The 11,547-nt window shown below is 56.0% G+C and overlaps 4 protein-coding genes across 4 annotated transcripts; 1 reads left to right on the top strand and 3 right to left on the bottom strand.

The window, feature by feature from the left end:
- Positions 1-280: 280 nt before the first annotated feature.
- On the top strand, positions 281-1,559 carry BO72DRAFT_449717 (thymidylate synthase). The gene has a single exon (XM_040945084.1). The coding sequence runs from the start codon at positions 310-312 to the stop codon at positions 1,393-1,395; it is 1,086 nt and encodes a 361-aa protein (XP_040799538.1). The 5' UTR covers positions 281-309; the 3' UTR covers positions 1,396-1,559.
- A 95-nt stretch (positions 1,560-1,654) lies between these two features.
- On the bottom strand, positions 1,655-2,695 carry BO72DRAFT_382223 (AN1-type zinc finger protein; the record flags this gene model as incomplete). The annotated part of the gene is made up of 2 exons (XM_040941465.1): positions 1,655-2,122; positions 2,189-2,695. 2 exons carry the CDS (start codon positions 2,693-2,695, stop codon positions 1,655-1,657), a joined length of 975 nt encoding a protein of 324 aa, XP_040799537.1.
- A 720-nt stretch (positions 2,696-3,415) lies between these two features.
- On the bottom strand, positions 3,416-6,917 carry BO72DRAFT_478743 (histone deacetylase hosB; the record flags this gene model as incomplete). Its single annotated transcript, XM_040947528.1, has 2 exons — positions 3,492-6,917; positions 3,416-3,441 (listed from the first exon to the last, which is right to left on the bottom strand). Exons 1-2 carry the CDS (start codon positions 6,517-6,519, stop codon positions 3,416-3,418), a joined length of 3,054 nt encoding a protein of 1,017 aa, XP_040799536.1. The 5' UTR covers positions 6,520-6,917.
- Positions 6,918-7,589: 672 nt separating this feature from the next.
- Positions 7,590-7,790, bottom strand: BO72DRAFT_337101 (uncharacterized protein; the record flags this gene model as incomplete). Its single annotated transcript, XM_040940561.1, has 1 exon — positions 7,590-7,790. A coding segment is annotated over one exon (201 nt), but the record flags the coding sequence as incomplete, so codon positions are not given.
- Between the last annotated feature and the right edge of the window lie 3,757 nt (positions 7,791-11,547).

Raw genomic sequence — 11,547 nt, 5'->3', positions numbered from 1 at the left:
TTAATTGTCTTCTTGTGGACTGTACAGTACATTCAGGTCAGTAGAGTACTCCATCGAGCAGAGACAATAGGAAGTCAGTCTTCAACACTAGATGCAGTATAGTTAGTAACTACTCCGTACTTTGTCCTCAGTGACAGCAGCAGACAGAGACACCCCCAATCGGGTAACAAAGCCCACGTGATCTCGCGGCGCGTCGCGACCGCGTCCCGCCGCCGACCACCATCTCCATAACTATACACTTTTCCTCCTACTCAAACCACCACCTCATTCCTCAACAATCAACTGCCAAAAAAACAACAGACCATCAAAATGCTACCCTCCGCCGAATCCGCCCCCACGCCTCAACCCGCCCTTAACCCCCCGTCTACCACCACCACCCCTCCCCCTCCCCCTCCCCTCAACCCACCGCACGACCCCTCCCACGAAGAGCACCAATACCTCAACCTGATCCGCACGATCCTCTCCGAAGGCGAGAACCGGCCCGACCGGACAGGCACCGGCACGCGCTCGATCTTCGCGCCGCCCCAGATGCGCTTCCGCCTGCACAAAGCCACCCCATCCGCCTCCACCACCCCGGGACAAGAACAGGAACAAGAACCCACATACACGCCCATCCTGCCCCTCCTAACCACCAAACGAGTCTTTCTGCGCGCGGTCGTGGCCGAACTCCTCTGGTTCATCTCCGGCTGCACCTCCTCCCAGCCCCTGTCGCAAGCGGGCATCAAGATCTGGGACGGCAACGGCAGCCGCGCCTTCCTGGACAGCGTGGGGCTCGCCCACCGCGCCGAGGGCGATCTAGGCCCTGTGTACGGCTTCCAATGGCGGCACTTCGGGGCGCCCTACGTCGACGCCACCACCGACTACACGGGCCAGGGCGTCGACCAGCTGGCGGAGGTGGTGCGCAAGCTGCGGGAGACGCCGTTCGACCGCCGGATCATCATGAGCGCGTGGAACCCGGCCGACATCCCCAAGATGGCGCTGCCGCCGTGTCACATGTTCGCGCAGTTCTACGTGAGCTACCCGGGGGGGATTGCGGAGGACGGCACGGGGAAGGGCAAGGGCCATCTGCACTGTTTGTTGTATCAGCGGTCGGCGGATATGGGGCTGGGGGTGCCGTTCAACATTGCGAGCTATGCGCTGTTGACGCATATGTTGGCGTTTGCGGTGGATCTTGTGCCCGGCAGTTTGACGCATACGTTGGGCGATGCGCATGTGTACTTGGATCATGTGGAGGCGTTGGAGGAGCAGCTGACCAGGGAGCCGACGGCGTTTCCGGAGGTGAGGATCTTGAGGGGGGATCGGGGGAGTGGGGTCGTGGATGGGTGGAGGGAGGAGGAGTTTGAGGTGCTGGGGTATCGGCCGCATAAGGCGATTAAGATGAAGATGAGTGTTTAGTGCTGTTCTGGGGTTTAGGTGCAGTGCAGCTGTTACTGTACAGATGGGTGCCTTAATATGATAGACAAGTATGAAAAGCAGTAAGCAGTGGTATATCGGCCCTTATGTACTCGGCATGTTAGATGCTATGCTAGATGCGATGCGATGGGATGCCCAACTCCAACTCCAACACCAAACCCAAATATCCAAAACCTCAAGAAAAAACCCCCAAAATCACAGCTAGATCGCCCCCCCCCCGAAATAAACCGAGACACCCAAACTAAAGAATCACCCCGGCCCCCCGCAACAAAACCAACGTATCCCCAGCGACCACCTTCTCGCCCAACGTATCGCCAAACTCCAAAAACACCCCGCCATCCACATGGAACACGCGCAGCCGCTCCTCCTCCCCAGCCACGCGGTTATTAACATTCTCGACCCCGAGCCTCCGCGCCGCATCATCCAGCACCCGCCCGACCTTCCACTTCCCATCGAACCAAAACGCCCCTGCTGCCCCTGCCCCCGCAGCCCCCGCCGCCGCCGCCGCAGCAGACCTAGTAGGCGCCGCCGCCGCCTCAACAGAAAGATACACCCTCCGCTCCGCAGGCACAGCCGCATCCCCCTTGGCCGTGCGCTTGAGGGCGTTGACCGCCATCGCGCGATTGACCGGCTTGCTTTTCTTGGTAGTCGTAGTCGTAGTCGTAGCCGTAGCCGTAGCCGTAGCCCCCTTATTCTTATCCCCTAGACTCTTCCCTGCATTCCCCCCACCCCCACCGCTACCCCCCGAAGCAAGCGAAGCAAAGCTGCCCCGCACCCGCGCGAACATCGACTTCAGCGTATCTTGCCCTTGCCCAGCACCCCCACCCCCCTTACCACCACTCCGGGGGAAAGGCTGGCAAGCATGCCCCTCCCGCAACCGATGCTTGAGACAATACTCCCTCCGACATTCGGGGCACCGGACGCCCGGTTCGGAGAGGGTGTGGATGAGGGTTTTGCAGGCGAGGTGGCTGCATTGGGCTGTGTTGTGGATATTTGGTTTGGTTGGGGGGGTTGAGGAGGTTGAGGCGGAGGTTGGGGTTGAGGTGGTGGTGGTGGCGCTGCTGCTGCTGCGGGCCCATTCCCCCGCGCGAGGACACTGGTGGGCGGATTCGGTGCGGTGGTCGAGGCAGAACACGCCCCTGCAGGAGGCGCAGCGGAAGGGGAGGAAGTCGAGTTGGTGGCAGTATTCCAGGTCGCAGTGGTGGCCGATGCTGTCGAGGTCGGTTTCGGGGGGTTCCCCGTTGGGGGAAGTGTTGACACTGCCGCTGCCGCTGCCGGACATTCTTTCTTTCTGTAGTGGTGTGTGTCTTTGGTTGGGATTTTTTTGCTTTGGAATGGTAGGTTATGGTTTGAGTTAAGAGTGAATGTAATGAGTGAGTAGTATAAAGGTTGGCTTTGAATGAGAGAGAAGTTATGTTTAAAAGAAGGTGGTAAGCTGGCTGAGAAATGCAATATCACGGAGTCAAGTCAAGTGGACGATGATTAATGGTCTTCTGGCGGGTGCTGGAAGATGCACAGGGACAAGTCCCTGACTCAGCGTGGCGGTGCAGCAACAATATTATCTGATGGCGGAGATTAAGACGGAGATAATACTAGCAACAAAAAAAAGTTAAGGTCAAGGGGTATAAGTTATCACACACATCAAAACACTTTACGCAGTCAGGCAGATTACAGCATGTGCCCAGTCAAACACTCAAATCATCCGTCCTCCGCTTGATGTCCTCCCTTTGCCTCCTTCTCCACCCCCGAACTACCCGCCGACGCAAACCGAATAGGCCCCCGCGACATCAACACAGGCAACCCATTTCCCATCGGCTCGGACGCCGGTGGTAGATACAGCCTCGACTGCTGCTGCCCCGGAGTCAGAGGCGGGGACATCAGCACGGCGGATTTGCCGGAATGCGTCCAACTCCCTCCTTGGGCAGAGCCCGTCCGGGAGACTGGCGACGAGACCACCGACAATGGGGACATGACTGAAGCAGGGGCTTTAGTCTCCTGCCCGTTAAGCTGCTGCTGCTGCTGCTGCTGCTGTGGTTTGATCTCCTGCTCGGTCAGCTGCGGCTTGGCCTCCGCCTCACCCAGATGTCTATCCGCCTCACTCCCCACACCTCCATCCCGACCAGCCACCTTGGCCGCAGACGCGGCAGAGCTCTTCCCTCCCACTCGCTTCGGCGATCGAGGGGGCTTGGTCGTCTTCGAAGTTACCTTGGCCCCATTCGCACGCCTGCGTTCCTCCGCGGCCCGTCGCTCGCGCGCGGCATTCTCTTCCGGGGACGGGACCTTCAATTTGATATGCAACTTGCGCACCCCGGCAGCCAGATTGTCGACATCATCGCTGGTGCTCTTGTTCTCCGCGTCCCTGCTCTCATCCTTGTTCCTGTTCTCATCCTCGCTCTCCTTGTTCTCCGGACTAGGCTGAAACTCCGGCGGCACTCGAGGCACAGGAGGTGCAGCGTACGCACCCTCACGTTGGGGCGTGCTGGAACGAGAGCCACTGGCCCTGATCGCACCAGTGGCAGCAACCGCCGCAGCCTTGGAAAGCTCTCGCGCATTGGAAGAATCGCTGCCGACCGATTCGGCCACCGCACTCTTCCTCCGCGCAGTCCGTACCACAGGTGACGTCTGCTGCCCCCGCTCCGGAGGGGCATCGATGGTCGTCCTGCGCATGCTGCGCGCTACCGGCCGTTTCGGCATTTCAGCCTGGGGGCTGGGCGGCAATGAGGGCTTGGGCTTGCGCACTCGCAGTTTCATCCGGTTGTCCTCCGGCGGTGCAGGGGGTGCGCTATTGGCGCTGGGGGTCGCGCTGCGAGCCGCCGCCGTGGCCGCCTGCCGCTCCCGGCGCAAGCGCGATGCTTCTGCGTTCAGCTCCTCCGGCCGACAGCTGGTCGTCTGCCGATACGTCGGGATCAACACTTTAAAAAGCTCGTGGGTGGAGGTCGCCCAGCCGACCGGCGGCAAGGGCGGGGGCGCCTCGGGTTCAACACTGTAATAAGAGCCTATCGACCGGCGATCGCGCGAGGGGTTCACCACCTTAGCGGTAAAGGACTGGGTGGGTTGGAAATAGGTCGGCGCCGCTTTCTCCCGGGGTTTGGCGGGCGCCAACGGCGGGTACACCAGCGCTTCCAATTCCTCAAGCATCCCCGGCGACCACCACTCGTTGTCGTAACCAGGTTGGGGTGAGACCACATCCACCGGCAGGGTGTCAGACAGGCCCAGACGATCGGTCATCTCAGATGCCAAGCGATCGATCTGCTGGTCCTCGTCGGTCTCCCTGGTCTCGCTCAGCCCCGCCAGATGGCTGAGCACGCCACTGGTCAGCGCGCGATTGCTGTAGCCGCCCTCCAGGACACTGATGACGCGCCCGTCCGTCCCCAGCCCTTCTTCGTTAGCCAGCCGCACCACATCGGCCGTGAATCTGGCGTAGAACTCGGTCGGAACGTTCACCTGATGCCGCTGCATGCCAGCCCCCTCCCACTCGCTGGCGTCAAACCCCGCCGAGAGGAAAATGGCCGCCTTGGGCGGAGGTCCATTCGCGGCGCTGGTCAGTCGCTGCGTATGTAGTCGTAGGAATGCGCGCGCTTTCTCCAACAAGATGCTATACTTGGTCGTGTACAAGTCCCAGAATTCCTGGTTGGTCTTCCACGGCTCCAGATGAACATTCCAGATCGATTGGCCGTGGGCCTTGTCGATGCACACACTCGCATTGCGCACCTTGTCCGCGTCGCCCGCCTCGCAGGGATACGAGTTGATGTCATGCAGACTGAAGTATCCCACCATGGTTTTCTTGTGCGCCGCCGCGTTCCGGGCGGCGGTGCCGGCTTTCTGGTTCTGGTCCCAGGCGATCTCCTGCGAGCCATCCCCGTGATGCAGATCGAAGTCCAGGATCGCGGCATGAGTCAGACCATGGGCCATCGCCGCATGCGCAATGCCCACGTGAACATTGTTGATCCAACAGAACCCCGATGGGTGGCCCGAGGAGCAGTGGTGACCTGGCGGGCGGATGCAGACAAAAGCTCGCTTGGTCGGGCTCGTCCCAAGGACCGCATCGACCGCCTCCGTCACGCCTCCCAGGGCGCCTTCAAATGCCGCCAGCGACTCTGCGCAGAGATAGAGGTCCCCTTCATGAAGAGCGGGCGCGTTGTTGGCGGCAGCAGCAGCAGCAGCAGCGGCACCGTCCTTGCCCGCACTGCGGGGTCGAACCAGCTCCTTGCCGTTCAGGGCCAGTCGCGACTCCGCCGCATTGCACATGCTCCTCAGCTCCTCCATCCACTGCGACCCGTGCACATGGGCGACGACGGGCGACTGCAACGACAGGGTGCGCGCGGTCCGGCGGATCTGGAAGGGCGGCACGGGCAGCTGGCGCGGATCCAGTTCGGGGTGCGGCGCGTGTCGACCGCCGGCATGCCGGCGCGCCAGGTGCACGTACGCGGCCGCGATGCCCAGCACGGTGGCTTGGATGCGCTCCGGGCGTTCGACGATGGAATTCAGGGCGGCGCGGGAGGTGCGGGGGCGCGCGAAGCGATGGCCGTAGCACGCATCGTGTAGCAGCACCAGGGTGGAGGCCTGGACATCGGTGGACTGATGCCAATTCATCTCCTTCTGCAGGAAATCGGCTGCGATCGACGCCGCCGTGGGCAGAGAGCGCTCCGGCGCGGTGGCCGCGGGCATGCTGCTGGCGGCGGCGGTCGGCGGAGATGACCCCAAGGGCGAGGAGGAGGAGCGCCGCGACGCGGTGGTCGGACGCGGAGAGGCTGAGGTGCCTCGGTTGGAGTGCAGCGACGCGGTCGATGAGCGCTTCTTCAAGCTCGGGGTGGACTTGCGGCGATCGTCCGCCAGGGAATCAGAGCTGGGGATGCGCCGAGGGGGCGGGTGCGAACGCGCGGGGGGATCGGGGGGCGATAAGCGCGACGATACACGATCGGGAGATGGTGGATGCGGAGTAGCGATGATAGAGGCATCGGTTGGGGGAGTAGCAGTAACATAAGAGGATCTAGGATAAGTAGAACTTGATGTGTTTATCGCAGTTGTTTTTGTGGTGGTGTTGGTGTTATCGGACACAGTCGCAGTGAATGACGCAGGCTCCGCATCGCGTTGTGAGGGGTCCATGACGGGCCCATTGGATGAAGTATAACACACAAACAAAGACAGAAGATGACAATCAGAATAGGTGCCCAATGTCTGACAGGGTTGTGAGACAGAGGAAGTTTATAAGAGCGACGGTAAACGAGCAGGTGAGACAAGAGAAAGGGAGGCGTTGTTGTTGTTGTTGTTGTTGCTGTTGTTGAAAGGGAGAAAGCGAAACAGGGAGAGGGAGAGGGAGAGGGAGGAGGAATGAAGGTGGTTTGTTGCTGTCTGTACCTTTGGGTTTGGTACGTTTGGATTCTCCCCTCAGGGGTTTCAAGTCCGGTGCACTGCAAGTAGAATCCATAATCCATAGTACATTCCACCCCATCAATCCACAATTTCTTTGCTTCTAATGAGGAAGTTGACAGCTGACTTCTCTCTCGTTCCCTCCCCAAACACGCAATGATCAACGAAAATTTGATTGTATTGTTTTGGTCTCTCTAAAAGTTTCTTTTCATTGTTTGTCGGTCTTATGCAGCCCAGCCCAGCCCAGCCCATAGACGATGAGGGGAATCTCTTGATGCAGTGTCTTAATCACCAGTCCCTCCCAAATAATATACTCCAGGGTAACATGCATAACTTCACACTTATCACCCAACTGTTGCTTGGAGATGAAGGGTAAAAAAAATAATAAGTCAGATAACGCCCTGAACCCTCTTTCCCTGGTGTATTCCACCAGGTTCTCAAAACGCCTGTTAACCCCCAGCCCATACTCAATAAACCCTGTAACCCAAAACCGCGCAGCCGCAGCAGCGCCTTGCCAGCAAAGCAAAGAAAGAAAATATCAAAACAGCCACCAACACCGATACATAACAAAGGAAAAGCAATTGCAGCAACAAAGTTTCGAAACATAGGAAAGACAGTAGTAAACGAGAGACATTCTTCTTGAACTCAATATCCCTCTAGATCGTGCGCGATCGGAAGTGGAAATGGTACCACTTGCGCCGGCGGGGCTCCAGCGAGCTTTTCTCGCTGCTGGAGCCGCCGCTGGAGGAGCCGCTGGAGCTGCCGGTGGAGCTCGTGGAGGCGCTCATCATCGACAGGCGCTTGCGCTCCTGCTTACGCTCGTGCTTGCGGCACTTGCGCTCCGACTTGAAGCCGCGCGTGGCATGCAGGTGGCAGAAGCATTGCATGTGGACCGTCTTGATGTCGAGGCTGGGGCAGCTGTCGCGGCTGCGCTCGGTGCAGTAGTGTTCGCCGGCGGCCTCCTCGCAGTGGCACCAGGAGTAGATGGTAAAGTATTGTTGACACATTTTGTTGTGTGATGTGATGTGTGGTTGTAGTGGGTGTATGTGGAAAGATATAGTTCGGCGGGTGGCAGGTAGTATAGGTAGGGTTCGTCTGCTTAGCCGGAGAAAGCCTGATAGTAGACAAACACCAACCCAGAATTGCTCGCAGAGGATCGACACCAAGGTTAAATATGTCAATCAAAGAAGAAATGGGCCCGAAGAAGACACCCAAAGGTTAAAAGCCGAGACGTTCGCCGGTAAGTGCCCAAATTGAGGGTGAATAATGAGTAATCGAGTCAGGCAGTCGGTGTGGACAGCCCTGAGAGGGGGAGGGGGAAAAAAGGTCGCACTGGGCGTTCTTCGTTCTTCCCGCGGCCTTCCGGGCGTTTCTCGGAAGGGAAAGTAAGAAAAAGTGACAGTTTTGCAGTGGAGGCGGAAGTGGATATCCCGTCCAATTTGTCGGAATCGAACTTTTTTTTTCAGAGAAGAGAGAGGGGTGGGGAGTTCTGTTCTTTGAATATTTTCCCGTGTTCTGTGGTTTGGGAGGGTCAATCTCGGATAGACGGCCGTGATATTCGTGTTGGTGGTTGACGAGGTGTTGAGTAGTAGTGGTGATAATGTGGGAGTGACACCAAGCAAGACGAAGTATATCGAGGATCTATACTTCCACCAGTCACCAGGACGAGTTGATGTGTGTGAAGACTGAGATAGAAGATAAGACCACGAGGGGAGGAGGGGGGAGGGGGAGGGGGATGAGAGGGGGGCAGGTTCGGTATATTATATTGTCTGTCAATCGTCTTGTTCTAAAGAGGAAGAGAAAGGAGTTCTAGCCACAAGGGGGAGAGAGAGAGGGAAAAGAGAGGATTATTATGGAGTAAAATTAGATCTCGAGTCAAGTCGGTCAGCGATTCGCAATGAAGCACGTCCCCCAATGGATCTTTTATTCCCTACTGAAAGAGATCGACCCGATGAAAAGGATGACTGAATGAATGAATGGATCATGACATGGGGGGATGGAAATGTGGAGGGGCAATGGTAATCCTCAACATCATATCATGGGTCATCAACATCATCATCATCATCATCATCATGGGGTTGACTGCTCAGCTGTTCTGCAGCAGTTAATGGATTGATTTGCTTTTGACGTCAGGTCCGAAGCGCTGCGGTGGAGTTACGGCGTTTAATTCCCATCAGCAGCAGCAGCAGTAGCAGCAGTCATTATGCCAACAGCCACTCACTCACTCACCCACGAGGTACATCTGAACCTCCGGCATACGACGGAAGAGAAAGTTAAAAAGAAAAAATAAAAGATGAAAAAGAAAGCCCCAAAGAAGCCATCAAGTTCATCGTTAGGTCGCATCATCCGGGGGAAGAGTATGTAATCGACTCTTTCGGGATGGGGGGGAAAACGACGGACCACCCACGGGAACTCCTTTTTTCCCTTCCCTTGGGACAGTACAGGTACAGTAACTAGTACATAGTAAGGGTCAAAGTAGGCGACAAAAGCCGCAAATGCCACCCCGAGTCTTGGCCGTGTGTCTGGACCGTCTGGATCTTCGATTCTTTCTAATCAGTAGGGAAGACGTGTGAAGAAAGGTCAATCGGAACCAGGGGGGGAGCACTACCGTACTGTACAATGAAGCATAATCTCAATAGAAAAAAAGCCGGCTGTTGTGAAGCGGAGGAAGTGAACATAAACATAAATTATTCAGATCTCATGTCAACTCAATTGAGCATTCCTGACAGTGGGATGCAGCATAAAATATCCGGTATCGGACCGAGCCAGGGGGGAGGGCAAGGGGGATGAATGAGTTGAGTAACAAAATGAAGCGAATTATGCATCAGGGGGAGACGTACATAGTAGTTCCCTTCCCCCTTCCCCCCCCCGGGGGCAGATCATTAAATTATCCATCCCTACTCCTCCGTACTTTTCCTCATAACGACGCGGACTCCGGTCTCTACGGAGTTACATTGACAGGACGGAGTAGAGGTACTGTAACTAACTATGTAGTAGCCTAGCTAACTAACTACTAACTACTCAAGAGAAGGGAGCCGACCCGACCCTTTATAGTAAATTACTCCCCCCCCCTCCCTTGGTCTAAGCGTGCATGCCATATGGGAATTTGATTAAACCCCCCTCAATTGTCAAACAGTAGTTCGACGGGAAGTTTCTCTAGCTTCTTTCTCGTGACAGCCACGAGGAAGGGAGAGACTAGTAGGCAAGTAGACTATTGATTGATTAATTTTGATTAGGTGGGAATGTCGCAACAGCCGAACAACCTTTACTCAGTAAGTCAAGCCCCATCAACCATCGGGAATAGTTGCCTGTGGAAATGAAATTGGACTGGAGCTCGAATGGAGAAAGAAAATTCAAACTAGCTTAACAAAATGGAAAAATGAAAAAAAAAATGGGGAGGCCTAGCCGGTGGGAACAATATTAATTACTTAGAATCTTAGACAGTTAGACTATTTGATCGCTAGGTGGAAATTGTGACAATTTGAGATACATTATGGGCCCCGAACGGAGGTCGAAGCCCGAACGGGCGGGTGTGGTTTGGTTTGGTTTGGCTGGGCTTCTAGTGCGATCGGAAGAGAGCAGGAGAAGATGGACTGACTGACTGACTGACTGACTGACTGACTGACTGACTGACTGACTGACTGACTGACTGACTCTCTTTTCACCAGTCACTCACTCACTCAACTCCATCCAACTCAGCTCAGCACACCCAATTCACACTTGAAAAAGAGGAACCGAACCAACAAAAGGTTCTGGATCGTGGTCGACAGAAGGTCTCTCACGTCATGACATCAGCAGATTTTCCGGGGAAAGGGCCTCTGCTACAGTGACCAAACCACATCATCACATCATTCATTGTGACAGTACATCCAATGCAGTCAACATCATCGTTCATGCCGATTTTTTTGCCTCTTGGGGCGAATAATGCATGGATGATGACGATGAACGGGTGATCGGGCATGACGAAAGCGGTCTTCAATTCCACCGTGGACAAACCCCCGGTTGTCTCCTTTGGGACCAGGTGGAGACCACACCCGCCTAATCAGGAATCTGTCGGAGCCGATCTCCCGGTGTCACGTGTAAGCTTGGACCCGAGCGGGCTTAGTCTGCTCCAATGATCGGCGTGCAGTGAAGCTGACTCAGCTGAGCTGATGGTCGGGTCGATCAGTCGGTGACCTAATTGGATGATCCCTCCACGAACCGTGGACGGATCCCTCGTCTGTAGCCCCAGAACAGCCTTAACTGGACACCTCGACAGACACTGCATCATCGATCAGATAACATCATCGTCTGTCGACATCATATCTGACTATCCTGAAGATAGAGTTTGGGAGGCGTCTCGACCTGATCAGGCTCAGCAACCGTGGACAGAGTCAATACCTATGAGTACATAGTACGATTCACAGGGCACATGAAGAAACAAACAAAAATCAGAAAAGTCAATAGGCATCAGCGTCATACCCGCCCAACTCCACTATGCGATTTACACAGACCGCCACAGCAACGCGCGTACACTTGCCCACATTACCCATCCGCTAACATCAGAAAATCGAAATTACTGCCCACATGCAAAAAGGTATATACGGTAGGTGGTCAAAAGGTCGGAACAAGTAAATACATAAATGCCTGCGGCCATCATGGATATGCCCGCGCCCCATCCCGGAGTGAGGAAGGACAACGGATCAGAAGTCAAGGGGAATAAGTACATTAGTTTTGATGAGGAGGAGTAATGGACCGAACACGGTCTTCCGATGCTCTCTCTCC

The sequence above is a fragment of the Aspergillus fijiensis genome (genome assembly GCF_003184825.1).
Source record: "Aspergillus fijiensis CBS 313.89 unplaced genomic scaffold BO72scaffold_36, whole genome shotgun sequence".
Classification (NCBI taxonomy): Eukaryota; Fungi; Ascomycota; class Eurotiomycetes; order Eurotiales; family Aspergillaceae; genus Aspergillus; species Aspergillus fijiensis.
Note: the sequence above shows the minus strand (reverse complement) of the source record. Positions and strands in the feature narration are given on the sequence as shown.

Coding starts and splice junctions, on each gene's coding strand:
- BO72DRAFT_449717 (XM_040945084.1), top strand. CDS start 310: ATGCTACCCTCCGCCGAATCCGCCCCCACGCCTCAACCCGCCCTTAAC.